This window comes from Notolepis coatsorum (genome assembly GCF_963971535.1).
Source record: "Notolepis coatsorum genome assembly, chromosome: 16".
NCBI lineage: Eukaryota > Metazoa > Chordata > Actinopteri > Aulopiformes > Paralepididae > Notolepis > Notolepis coatsorum.
Genome location: NC_140180.1, coordinates 22,099,751 through 22,113,789, shown reverse-complemented (window position 1 = coordinate 22,113,789; position 14,039 = coordinate 22,099,751). Strand labels below are relative to the sequence as shown.

The 14,039-nt window shown below is 43.8% G+C and overlaps 1 protein-coding gene across 1 annotated transcript in view; it reads left to right on the top strand.

Moving 5' to 3' along the window:
* flt4 (fms related receptor tyrosine kinase 4) overlaps nt 1–14,039 on the top strand; it is a 204,955-nt gene that overhangs the window by 83,109 nt on the left and 107,807 nt on the right. Inside the window, 5 exon segments of the mRNA XM_084332309.1 lie at nt 128–302; nt 6,849–6,988; nt 9,637–9,808; nt 11,287–11,404; nt 13,318–13,499. Coding sequence (XP_084188435.1) covers nt 128–302; nt 6,849–6,988; nt 9,637–9,808; nt 11,287–11,404; nt 13,318–13,499 — 787 coding nt within the window.

Sequence of the window (14,039 nt, the reverse complement as noted above, 5' to 3'; positions counted from 1 at the left end):
CGTGTGTGTGTGTGTGTGTGTGTGTGTGTGTGTGTGTGTGTGTGTGTGTGTGGATGCATGTATGTGCATGCATGTGTGTGTGGATGCGTGTGTGTGTGTGTGTGTGTGTGTGTGTGTGTGCGCGCAGTGGGACCAGCCCGCTCCTCTGCAGGATGATGGCATGGCGTGGAGCAACAGGCGAGGCTGGTCCCTCCCCAGACAGCTCTTCGACAGCACGCCCAGCATGCTCTTCGGTGTCTTCTGCAAAGCCACCCTGGGGGACACAGAGCACCTGTCCACCAACTACCTGATCCACCCCACAGGTAGGATCCAGCTTCAGGGCACCGTGGTGGCACAGCGTTCAACACAGTAAGGCTGTCCCCGAAGCCTGTTTTTGGGATTCGAACTTCGTCCGTTTTTCCCCCCCGAACGGACGTTCAAACTTTTTTTTTTTTTTTTTTAAGATTTTTTTTTTGGTGTTTTATCGCTTTATTGCTACTGGGCAGTCCAGTAGAGAGAGACAGAGGAGGAATGGGAGACAGAGTGGGGGGAAGACATTCGGCAAATAACGACGGGTTCGGGAGTCGAACCCGGGTCGGCCGTGTCGCGGCTGAGCGCGCTATGTGGTTAGCCACTGGGGCGCCCCAAAACCTTCGCTTTTAATTAAAAATCTTTGGAAAAGAAATCTAATTATCTTTTTCTTTTTATTATTTCTTTTATAAATATTCTCAAACTAAATCCTCAATTTGAATAAAGTGATTAATCTGATTAAATTTGCATTTTTTTAAATTAAATCCACTTTCTTTAATGAATATAACTCATCAGTATTATTTAATACTATAATATTAGTAAGCCTAATCTTTATCTGCAACGGTGAAGAAAAACCCCCATTGGTTTAAACAGAATTAATAGACACATAAAAAAATTATAAATTGTATTTTTTCTTTTATCATTATTAAAAATGTAAATGTCCAATGTTGATTTAGAATTCGAATGCCAATGTAACGAATGAAGGTCTGAACGTTTGGGCTCAGCCCTACAACACAGCTGTCTCCCAGCGAGAACGGTCCTGGGTCCCAACGGGGGGCCTTTCTGTGTGGAGTTTGCATGTCCTTGCATGGCCTTTGCTCCACTCGCATGTTCTGCGCGGGATTCCTCTGGGTCCTCCGGTGTCCTCGCTTGACAGGTACACGCTCCTGCCGTTGCCCTTGAAGGGTCAAGGTACCGTAATTGCAACTGGAGCTGGTCCCCCGTCTGTGGCTGTCCGCTGCTCCTGAGTAGTGAGGACGGCTGAAACGCAGAGGGATGAATTCTCCACAGGGACAATGAAGTACTTAAAGGAACACGCCAACTTTTGGGGAAATTTGCTTATTTGCCATCTACCCTGGAGTAGTCAAGCAGATACATTCCCTTACACCATACCCACACAGATACCAAGCAGATACATACCCTTTTCTTCTCTGTGCATGCATTAGGTTTAGGGAACAGCCGCACCGTTAGCCTAGCTTAGCATCATTCACTGGAAGTAGGTGTGCCAGTGTAGCCTAGTTCCCAACAGTCATGAAATACACTCCAAATACAACTCCAAAACGTTCCTGTAAACATGTTGTGACCTGTGTATTTACCACGTGGAGAAATACAAAGAAATAATCAGACATTTTCGTTTTCTAAGCTGATTATACTCAGAACTATTTTTTGCAGAACCACTGCTGCCTGGGCGCCAGTGTTGGGAAAGTTCACTTTCTACATGAACTAGTTCAGTTCACAGTTCACAATTTTTTAAATGAACTAGTTCAGTTCATAGTTCATAATTCAAAATTTTGAACTAAAGTTCATGGTTTCAAAAATGAACAAATCTAGTTCTTAGTTCTTAGTTCTATAGTTCTTTTTTAAATAATTTTTTTATAGGTTTTTCACGTAGTTACTTACATTACAAAAACACACATTGGGACAAGGGTGGGGGGGGGGGGTCCTCCAGTTCATCTATGCCATCATCCACACCATAAGAAAGCAAAAACAAAACAAAAAGAAAAACAAGCAAAAAGGAAAGCAAACCAAGACAGGAACTGTACAGTATTGCACTTGCCTCGAGCCCATTCACATGTAGACATACATATACATTTTTTTCTATCCTAGGTCTGTCCATACAATGGGGCATTGGGCCTTTAGAAGGATCCGAGACATTTCAGCAGGAAAATAGTCTAATAGTGGGGCCCACACCTCCTGAAAGGAGGCGTTGTTGCCTCTATGCATTGCACAGAGTCTTTCATGGGGTAGCACACCGAAGATCTCTCTATACCACATTTGTATAGATGGAGGCTTATCCTTAATCCAGTTTATCAGAATGCATTTCCGGGCTGAAAGTAGAAGTTTATCAAATAGTTTGAATTGTAAGGGTGTCAAATGAATTTCCTTTGATGGGAGTCCCAGTAAGAAAGCTCCCGGATCCTTCTTTATTTTCACCCTGAAAATGTCGCTTAACTCACGTGCCACTTGGCCCCAGAACCTGGATAAACACTTACATTCCCAAAAGTAGTGATAGGTACCCAGATCTGTTTGACATTTCGAACATAAAGGAGATATTGAACGGTCCATTTTGTTAGTTCTTTTTTCAATACGTTGCTGTGAGCTATTATTTGTAAAAATTATTGAACCACAGACAGCAATCGGAATACTGGCACTTCCATAACGCGTTGCTGCCGCCCATTCAGTCCACACTAGTAGCAGCTGCAGCTTTCATCTCTACAGTATATTTTTTCAAAAACATGAGGAAAAACTTTGCTTGAATTGTCTTTATTATGAAAACAAAAACAGGACGTTTGCTTATTCTCAATGTGCCGTTTAAGGTTTGCTGTCAACGTCGTCGATGTACGGACTTGCTTCTTCAAACCAGGTGGACAAAGTTTACAGAAAAACGTTTGATTTTTTCCGTCTGAGTCAGTACTGACTTTAACGTTAAACTCTTTTAAATGCATATGTGTGTAGGTTTTTTTTTTAGATAACAGGTATTATGGGTATATCTTATATAAAACAACTAACTAAAAGGTGATCTCATTGGATGTGCCCTGACAATTAATGCTTGTATATCTTATCGTGTGTTGTCATGTTTGTTTATATGTGTTTGTTTAAAAAATAATAAAAAAAATAAAATACAAAAAAAAAATCTTTTAAATGCTCATACGCCGACGTCGTAGAGGTAGAGTCTGACTCTGACCGAGTGCTGCTACAGCTCTCGGCTTCTGCTCGCCGATTCCACTGTCCCACTGTTTGTTGTGAGGAGTCTGATGACATAGCCAGGGGGTGACAGGCGCGTTGCCAGATTGGGTGTTTTCCGCATTATTTTGAAGCCTGTTTATGGTGTGTTTTAACTGAGTTTTCGGCTGAAAGGCATATGAAATCTGGCACACCTTTGAACGCCGTTATAATAGAGTGCTGAGAATGAACGCACTTTTGAACGCCGTTATACAGCGCTGAGAATGAACGCATTCTCAATTACGTTCATTTAGCGGATATACAGTACGTTCAGTTCACGTTCGCCCAAAATACGAACGCGTTCAGGTACATCACTGCTGGGCACAGTGATTTCATCACCTCAAAAGCCCTGTTGTTTTTTGAAAAACAAAAAGTTGGCGTGTTCCTTTAACTGTTGCCTGGTGTAGTGGTTCTCACACTTTCTCATGCACAGATGACTCCTATAGATCCCATTATGTTAGATACGACATAGAATTGCATAGCTAGTCTATACTGGAGAGTGTAGAGAGAGTGGAGAGAGTGAAGCATATGGCCAGAATAGTCGTACTGTACGTCCTCCTATTGTGCCTAGTCAGTTCCTAACGTCTAGTGAATTAAATTATAATATAGAAACGTTTACTTTTGGGGCCCCCCTCCCAAGGATTCCCTGGGGCCCTGGGTCACACTTTGGAACAGAGAGCTCAGCTTCTTTCCTCAGGCCATCAGAACACTGAACACTGATCTCTCCACACACAAGCACACATGAACACACACATACACACACACAACACACATTCTGCACTCGCTCACACACAAACGCATCACAGGTCACTTTAAACACATAAGAAAAGGACACTTTAAAGGAAGGGGGGGAAAAGGACACTTTAACCCTTTCTGTGCCATTAACGTATATATACACGTGTTTGCTTGCCAACCGTTGAGTGCCAATCACGTATATGTTATTTGGTCCGTTTTCCTTTTTTCCGATTTTAATATTCTATGCAGTCTCACGGACCTCTATGTTACCGTTGAAAGCCATACTGAGACCCAGAGAGTGCAAAGCCTGTTTCAGACTGTGTGTCACATCTAATGTCGTCCGGGCGGATAATTTGGACCCAGGCAAGTCTAGCGGTTCATCCGAGTACATTGGAACGCGTCCAGGACACTCGATGCATGTGTTGTGCCAGATTATGTTGGGGACCCGATGGACATCAATACTGGAAATCGCGATCAGACAATTGGAATATTCTTTTTGGAATAACCCTGATCAAAGGTAAGGACTATCTGACATCAATTCCACCTTGATCCTACAATGATTTCACATCGATCCAGCCGATCAACGTATGTAGTATTAAAAAATAATGCCGTTGCTGGCGATCAGAGCATCAAAAAACGACCCCCCCCCCCCCCCCCCCCCTTTGATGCATTCATGATGAAACATAATACCTATTATATACCTTTGATTTGGAAACAGTAGCGTGTCCAGGCGAGAAACGCAAACGACTTCAGCAAAATTCACATACTGTAGCGCTCCATAACTCAGCTTTCAGGAATTAGCCCGGATCACTCTGAAACTATACAATATTCACCACGGGATAACGCGCGAACGTATACATGAAAATAATTTACTCTTTTTTGCATGTTGGACGAGAGATAGTGACTGTCAAATGAGCCATAGTATTGTGTCCATAGCTATAATATAGAATATAGATATAGCTATGCAAACATTGTGACGCACAGTGAAAATGCCTATCTTTTAGCGTGGCCCAGTGAGAACCGGATAACGATAATAGCTGGCAGTGAATGAGTTAAGAAAGAACTTGTTGTGATTATTGCATAGTATAGTTAGTAATAGCAAGTATAGCATAGGGACATAGAAGTAAAACTGTATATTGTACTTATTTTATTTACTATTGTATTCTTGCACAATCGAAGCGGGCATGGCCAACCACATTTCACTGTATGCCCTGGTATGTATGTGATAAATAAACCTCTTGAATCTTGGAGACAAGTGGACGTCACAAGCTAGCCTTGCCACGGTGTTACTAGGTGTTACTCAGTGTCCAGGCAGCCACCGAGTACGTTACTGGCCCACCACTGCCACCGGTGTATGTAAAAAAACATTTGTAAATGACTAAGCATGTTATCAATACTCAGACAACATTATGAACATATTAGCGGAGTAGATTTCACTTTTGCATGACGGAAGAGGGAAAGAAGGCTTAGGTTACACAGCGATGGCGGAGGATTTGGCAATATTTCGGATTAAAACCCAATGCTAATGGGAACCCTGCTAATGTTATTGAGGAAATCTGTAAACTGCATATGATGAAGGAAGCGCATCGCAAGAGTGAGGCCACAAATGGGTCCCGAAAGCTTGACTGGAGAGGACAGACCGTGGACCGACACACACAGCCATCCATCTAAGGCCGCAAAGTAAGCACTCTACAGATATTGAGCATCATGTGACTGGGTGTGTCATGAGTTTATTAATAACCAGGTTATCAATGTCCTCACCTAGTGGATGCCACTGGCTGAAGACGTCTTAAGGTCATAGGTGTCAACATAGGTGTCCAGCTACAGAAAACACAATATATTCTATGCTAATGATTTAACGGAATAGAACGCGATATCCTCACAAAGAAGGCAATTAGAGAGGAACAACAAAGGCAAAGGACAATAAACAAAGGAGCCGGTATTGTTTACAGTTCTTCACGTCAGCCAGCAAGCCAATTATGCCTCAAGGCGGAAAAAACTATTTTTATTCCATTGATTGCCTTGACAGCTCTACTGCTCATCTCATTCACAGCCACAATGGGAGCACAGGCTGAAGAAAGGATAGAAAAGGGATGAAAGGATAATTACATTTCAAAGTGCCAAAGGGGCGGTCTTGTGCCAAAGCTTCCCACCCGTCTCGTGGCGACCCCGAGAGCCCTTGGACCTTATGAGATCATTCACCTCTCACTTCGGGGGATCTCATCACACCCATGCCAGGCCGCGTGGCCAAGAGCAACAGCCACTCGAGAGGGGAGAGCGAGAGAAGGAGCCGCCTGTGGTCATCTCTCGCGGAGCTAATGGAGCGTTTAAACAAACGGGCGTTCACACTCGGTCGCCCCCCCCCACAACACCCACACAACCCTCTTATGTCCACTTCTTCACTACTTCGACCCTCGCCTTTTCCAGTCACAGCATGAGAGAAGCTGCTTGAGTTACATAATTAAGAACGTCTTGGCCTAGGTCCAAAGCCTTTCTCCCCCTTTCTCTTATCATGCTCCGAGGCTGTTGATAGAACTGGTAAAAGAACTGGCCATGTTCCATTTTAATTTCCTCTATTAATAACAGCTTCAGAAAGAGAGTGAAATTAATTGAGTAAGGCGGAGCAGGTAAACAGGCGGCCCCTTTGACGGACAGCTCCAGGTCTCTCACAGTGAGGCGGGCTCTTCTGGTGTCCAAAGGATTTCCACTTCCTGTGGTTTTTAACAGGGAAGGAAAAAAACGCTGACAATGTCACCGTGACCTCTCCCTCCCTCTGTCCCTCCTTTCTCTCTCTCTCCCTCTCTCTCTCCCTGTCTCTGTCTCTATCCCTCTCTCTCTCTCTATCTATCTCTCTCCCTTCCTCTCCTCTTCCTCCCGGACAGGAAGTCAGGTTTACGACGTCAAGCTGTTTCCTGAGGATCCAGTGGAGCTGATAATGGGGGAGGCCCTCGTCCTAAACTGCACGGCGTTGGTCGAGTTCAACGCAGGGGTGGAGTTCCACTGGTCTTACCCCGGCGAACAGGTACAGCCACGGAGCCGGACCATTTTATATTTACATTTATATTTTATATTTACATGGCCTGAGTGATTATATATACGGCAAAGGCAGGATTAATTTCAGACCATGAAGCTGAAATTATTTTGCTACTTTTATAAGAGATAAAAAAAATGCAGAAACACGAACATTAAGCTTCATAGACAATTAAATGGTCTTAAATAATAAGTGTTAAGATTAGCGGTTTGAGTCTCTCCACCACTAATCTTGAGCTGTACAGAACCGTGTAGACTACGCAATTACATCATTCCATCATGAATGCATGAAAGGGGGGGGGGGTCGTTTCTGATTATTTGATTGTCAGTAACGGCATTAGTATTGAACACTAAAAACGTATAAGCCCGATCGGTATAAAAGCATTGCAGGATCAAGCTAAAATTGACGTCAAATCGTCCTTACCTGTGATCGGGAGAATTCCAAAAATAATATTCCAATTGTTTGATCGCCATCTCGTACATCCAATGTCGATTTGGTCCACGGCATAATCCACCACAACATATGGATCGGGGATATTTGACGCGCTTCAATGGAACCGAGAGAACCGTTCGCCTCGGCCGACAAGAAAAAATGAAACCCGAGACATTTGGCCGTCCCACAGGCCAAGATACAATGTTACAAAGGGCGCTCGATACCGCCATCTAGCGGGATGCGGCCGGTATTGCACTTTGGCATTCTCAGGATGATTCCTCATGTTAACCCCGAGTCTGTGTGCTTGTAATGAATAGAAATATTGAATAAAAGAAATAACGATCAAATAACGTATATATACGTGGTTGGCGTTCAACGGTTGTTGGACAAACATCTATATAATCGTTGTTGGCGGCCATTTAAGGAACCATACCAGTGTAAATCCTTAACAAGCTTTTTGTTTTAGTAGTTCTCAGCCTACCTTACTAAACACCTTTCACACTGCTGTCAATGTTGAAAAGTGGTGGAAAAATACTCCATGCAAATGGTAATGCAAATCATTGTAGTAGAGCAGGGTGTTGGATAATCGGGTTCTCAGCCAGTAATCTCTCTCTGTTTTTCCGTGAAGTCTGCGTTGTGTTGTTATCGCTTACTCATCGTACTGGCTGATACACTCTATCTCCCCGGTAATGCATCCGACTCAGAAGAAAACGACACACTGGAAACGTGATACTTTTCCTTCAAACGTTATGTTTATTCCATAAACATATCCTCAAGATGGAACAGTTCTGAAAGTCTTTGAAAGTCTATCGAATTCCTTAATTCTACCGGTCTCTCCTGCTATCAGTTCGATGATGGTTGAGGCCTAGTGGGTAGCCAAAGCCTTAGCTGAAGCTAGCTGCTCATGGCGTTCCCCCTTCCCCCACCCTCCGGCTATTGGAGGGTGAAAGGGATTTCTGCTGTCTCTCTGTCAACGTCCCTACGTGTCAGCCTCGTTTCCTAGTCTGAGTCAAACCGGAAGAGCTCCCAACTATAAGGTATAGTCCCTAGCAACGGCTGATAGCCCATAGCAACCGCGCAACGTCTCTACATCTCCTGTCACCTCTGACACACTCTAACGTCCTTTCTCTATCTCTTCCCCATAGCAACGGTTTCTCCCCTCCCAGCTGACCAGCTATATTAACACCTCGGCTGATGACCTTGGCTCTATCCCTCGAAGGGCCTGTCTGTGGCTCTCCCACCGTCTAACTGAGTGAAGACACACACACTGGCTGTCTCCTCATTTAAGATCTATAGATCTGTCAGAGTAGATGTCTGCTGTCATCTACAGATATTTACATTATGTACACATCTGAAAAACAAGTGCTATTCTTTCAAGGGGTTCTCAAACTTTTGTATACCATGACCCCATTTTATTTAGGAATTTATTTGGCGACCCCACACTTAATGTACTGTATCGCGTAATTTCAACGTGGAATTAAGGAGTATCATAATAAAAGCAGACGTTGTTGAACTTGATCATGCATATTTATTAGACATTTTAATTACAGCACTATGTTATCAATACACATTTATAAAACGAGACATATTTAGCCAAAATATGTTGCCAGAACATAAAAAAAAGTATTGATTAAAAAAATAAATTACTTGCCAATGCGCAATACCCACGACCCCACTTTGGGTCGCGACCCGTATTTTGAGAACCGATGTAGTAGAGTAAATACAGTAACGTTAGCGAAGGTGAATGGTGCTTCCTGGCACCTTTCAGGCTCCATGGAGTATGTTTCCACCCCTCTTCAACATCAGTGGCAGTGTGAAAGGTAGGCTGAGATCTACCAACACATACACTTCATAGTTACACACTGTGTTTAAGACAGGGACAGTCTGGTAATTCCACTGGTATGGTCCTTAAATACGAACATTTATCTACTGTAAATGTTCTGAGGGTACTGCGACTGCGTGCTCTGTCTTTCTGTCTCTCTGTCTCTCCCCCCAACAGACTAACAGTACCAGGTGCTCTGTCTCTCTGTCTCTCCCCCCAACAGACTAACAGTACTGGGTATTCTGTCTCTCTGTCTCTCTGTCTCTCTGTCTCTCCGCCCAACAGACTAACAGTACTGGGTACTCTGTCTCTCCCCCCAACAGAATAACAGTACTGGGTGCTCTGTCTCTTTGTCTCTCTGTCTCTCTGTCTCTCCCCCCAACAGACTAACAGCTTGGCTAATATCCAGCACCATCGTGAGTCTTTGTCTCGGGCCACTGAGGTTGTGAGTGTCCTGACCATCCACAGTGTCAACGTCACTGATACTGGACCATACAGATGCAATGTTACCATCATGAAGACCACACAGAACCTGGAAACACAGGTCATTGTTCACGGTAAGAAATAACAACTAAGTGATAGTTCATGATGATGATGGTGGTGGTGATGATGGTGATGATGATGATGATGGTGGTGATGATGGTGATGATCATGGTAGTGATGATGATGATGGTGATTATGATGGTGATGATGGTGATGATCATGGTGGTGATGGTGATGCTGATGGTGATGATTATGGTGCTGGTGGTGATGGTGATGATCATGGTGGTGATGGTGATGATTATGGTGCTGGTGGTGATGATGATGATTATGATGGTGGTGGTGATGGTGGTGATGATGATGGTGATTATGGTGATGGTGGTGATGATGATGATGATTATGATGGTGATTATGGTGATGGTGGTGATGATGATGATTATGATGGTGGTGGTGATGGTGATGATGATGATGGTGATTATGGTGATGGTGGTGATGATGATGATTATGATGGTGATGATGGTGATGGTGGTGATGATGGTGATTATGGTGATGGTGGTGATGATGGTGATTATGGTGATGGTGGTGATGATGGTGATTATGATGGTGATTATGGTGATGGTGGTGATGATGATGATTATGATGGTGGTGGTGATGATGATGATGATGATGATGATTATGATGATGATTGTGGTGATGATGAAGATGATGGTGGTGGTGGTGATGATGATTATGCTGGTGATTATGGTGATGGTGGTGATGGTGATGGTGGTGATGATGATGATTATGATGGTGGTGGTGATGATGATGATGATGATGATTGTGGTGATGATGATGATGATGGTGATGATGAAGATGATGATTGTGGTGATGATGATGGTGATGATGATGATGGTGATAATGATGATGGTGATGATGATGATGATGATGATGATGATGATGATGATGATGGTGATGATGATGATGGTGGTGATGATGATGATGATGATTGTGGTGATGATGATGGTGATGATGATGATGGTGATGATGAATATGATGATGATGATGATGATGATGATGGTGATGATGATGATGATGATGATGATTATGATGATGATGGTGATGATGATTATGATGCTGGTGATGATGAATATGATGATGATGGTGGTGGTGATCATGGTGATGATGAAGATGATGATTGTGGTGATGATGATGATGATGATGATTGTGGTGCTGATGATGATGATGGTGATGATGATGATGATGATGATGATGATGATGATGAGTGATGATGATGATGAGATGATGATGGATGATGGCGATGATGAAGATAGTACACTGTGCATACAGCTGCACTTCTGTACAACATACAACACAACATATAGTTTGCCACATAGAGACCACCTTTTTCGAAAACGTAAAACCAGAAGAAAGAAAAAGCACGCTCCTTATTTCATCACAAGTAGTCATTTTAAACTACTGTACTTGGCCACTCTCCTTTCCAACATATTATTGATCTATATATATATATGTTTGGATTTCGAGTGACCGACTGTGTTTTCTTGTGTGTTACTTGTAGAAAAGCCCTTCATAAGCCTGGACTACAGAGACGGGGCCACGGTGGAAGCGACCGCTGGCCAGAAGTCCTTCAAGCTGCAGGTCAAAGTGTCCGCCTACCCCACCCCAGAAACACAATGGTGAAGAGAAACCACATGTTGGATCTCATTGAATACAATGTTCATCATTTCCAAAGCCTGCCATAGGGAACCAGCTATACGCTATATAATCATTCTCATCCAACTTTATCCAAGTTTATAGTTATCCTCATGAATAGCATCCAACTTTGATGCTGTAGTCCTCCACACGTGGCAGGGAAAACATGCTCGTAATTCAAGCAAGATGCCGTATGGAATGAGACTGTATGTTGTACTGTATACGATGTGAAAAGAGACTGTATTGTGTTCAGAGCAAGGTGAACTTCATCCACGAATAGGGCAACGCAGGCTGTCACAGAGCGGGACATACACTCAGCACCACTTACATACTGTATATAAAGTAGGATAAAACATGCAGTCTCCTTATTCTTTAGCAAGGACATTGCCAGCTCGTCACTTCCCACGTGCTGTGTGACGCAGTCTAGAAAGAGGTATATTACCCTTCAAGTTCTGTTAATTTGGGATAAACAATGACGCATACAGTAGTGTCACCGGCACATACTATGTGTCCTTGGTTCAGCCCGGGGGGTCCTTTCAGCACAGATCTGCCAGCACTACTACTGACACACATGCAAACGTGATGAGAGAGAAACGTCACACATCGACTGTGATACTAGCCGATGATTTTCTCTCTCTCTCTCTCTCTCTCTCTCTCTCTCTCTCTCTCTCTCCCCCCCCCCCCCCCCCTCTCGGATCAACAACTTGAATACTTAGCTAACCTATAGACATGGCTCAGAATGCAATGGTGTTCCACAGAATGTAATGATTTTCTAGCAGGAGCTTTCATACCGTGGTGTTGGGATGGTTCAGTTCAGTTCAGTTATTTTTTATTTCGGGTTTTGGACACATAACAATGGTCATTCCATAAATCGCCAAAGTTTTACCACCTGCTATTGCAGCATTGTCCAATTGTCCGGAAAGGGCTAGGGAGAAGCACTAGGCTTGTCGGGGCCTACCCCTGAAGACTTACGTTTCTTTTTTTCCTTTTTTTTTGTTTTACGTTTACATACATAGTACATACATATAGTACACATTACAGTACATACACATAGTACACATTACAGTACACATTACAGTATAGTATACCTGCAGTATATAATAGTATATAATAGTATAGTATATAATAGTGTATACAACACATATATAATGTGATATGAGATATATAGTACATGATATATATAATATAGTACCATAATATAATAGTATATAGTGTAAATATAGTTTAATATAATATACAAATTAATTATAATATGATTATATAATGTAATATGATATAACGTACAATACAGTATGGGATATGTTGGGATTGTTGGCTCTGGGGGGGGGGGGGCTGGTGTTTGTGCATACTGTGCATTATTGATTTGGTTTGGGAATACCCACATGGTTAGAGAGGTCTCTGAATGTAATTCAGCAACCAGAAATAATAAAATAAAGAAAAACTATGCCAAAGGGCGGCTGATTGGCGCAGTGGGCAAGGCGCTCGCCACTAACGCAGGAGACGCTGGGTTCGAGCCCAGCTCTCAGCGTCGCTACCGGCTGGCCGGTCGTTCATACTAACACAATTGGCAAGTGTTAGAGGGTGGGAAAGCCGGTGGGTGGGGATTGGACGTTGTGGACAGCGACTCCTACAGGTCGGTTTGGTGACGCCGGTGCGGCAGAAGCAGGAAGTAGCGGGGGCAGCGTGAGGCTTCTGTCCTCACTACAACCGACCAGTGGGAGGCATGGTCTAGCAACGTTCAAGACAGGGGAGGGAAGAATTGGATAATAGGAAATTGGGATGGGAGAAAAATATAAAATGGGGAGAAAAAGTGGATACAAAATTTAAATAAAAAACGATGCCAAAAGGTGAATCAATTAAATAGAAGTTGTGCTGTGTGTGTGTGTGTTGCGGGCAGGTACAAAGATGGCAAGATCATAAACCATCGGCGTCCAGAGTTCAACAGGATGAAGACGCACGGAAACCACGCTCTGGAGATCAGAGACGTCTGTCAGGAGGATTCTGGGTATTACACCCTGGTCCTGAAGAACGGCGCTGCTGCTCTGGTGCGGAGGCTCAACGTCACCCTCGTCGTCAACGGTAACAAGCCTACAGTTCCACGCCGTCGTTAGTCTCTTACACAGGTCGCCTCTGACATACTTCATGCGCTTCGCTTCGACACATCTGTAAAACCTCCCCGGTCCAGGAAACCAGGAAGTTCTTCTAGGCAGCACCGCGGCTGAACCGCTTGTTAACATTCCTGTCACTCATCCGTGTTCGTTCCTACATGTTTCTTATGCAAATATTTCATGTGACTGCATGATGTCAGAGTTCAGCTACTCTCAGCTACTCTACGTGTCCCATGTATCATTGGCCGCATGAATCCGCTTCAAGGCCCTCGACCTGGAATATCGTGCGGCAAAGGGAACGGCTCCGGCCTACCTCCGGTCAATGGTATCTAACTACACACCCCCAAGCCCCCTACGCTCTGCATCTTCTGGCCGTCTCAGACCCACCCCTATCCGAGCTCCGGGAGGGTCATCAAAGAGAAGCCGCCTATTCTCGGTCCTTGCCCCACAATGGTGGAACGAACTTCCCACCACAGTTAGGACAGCCGAAACCCGACCAATCTTTCGCCGT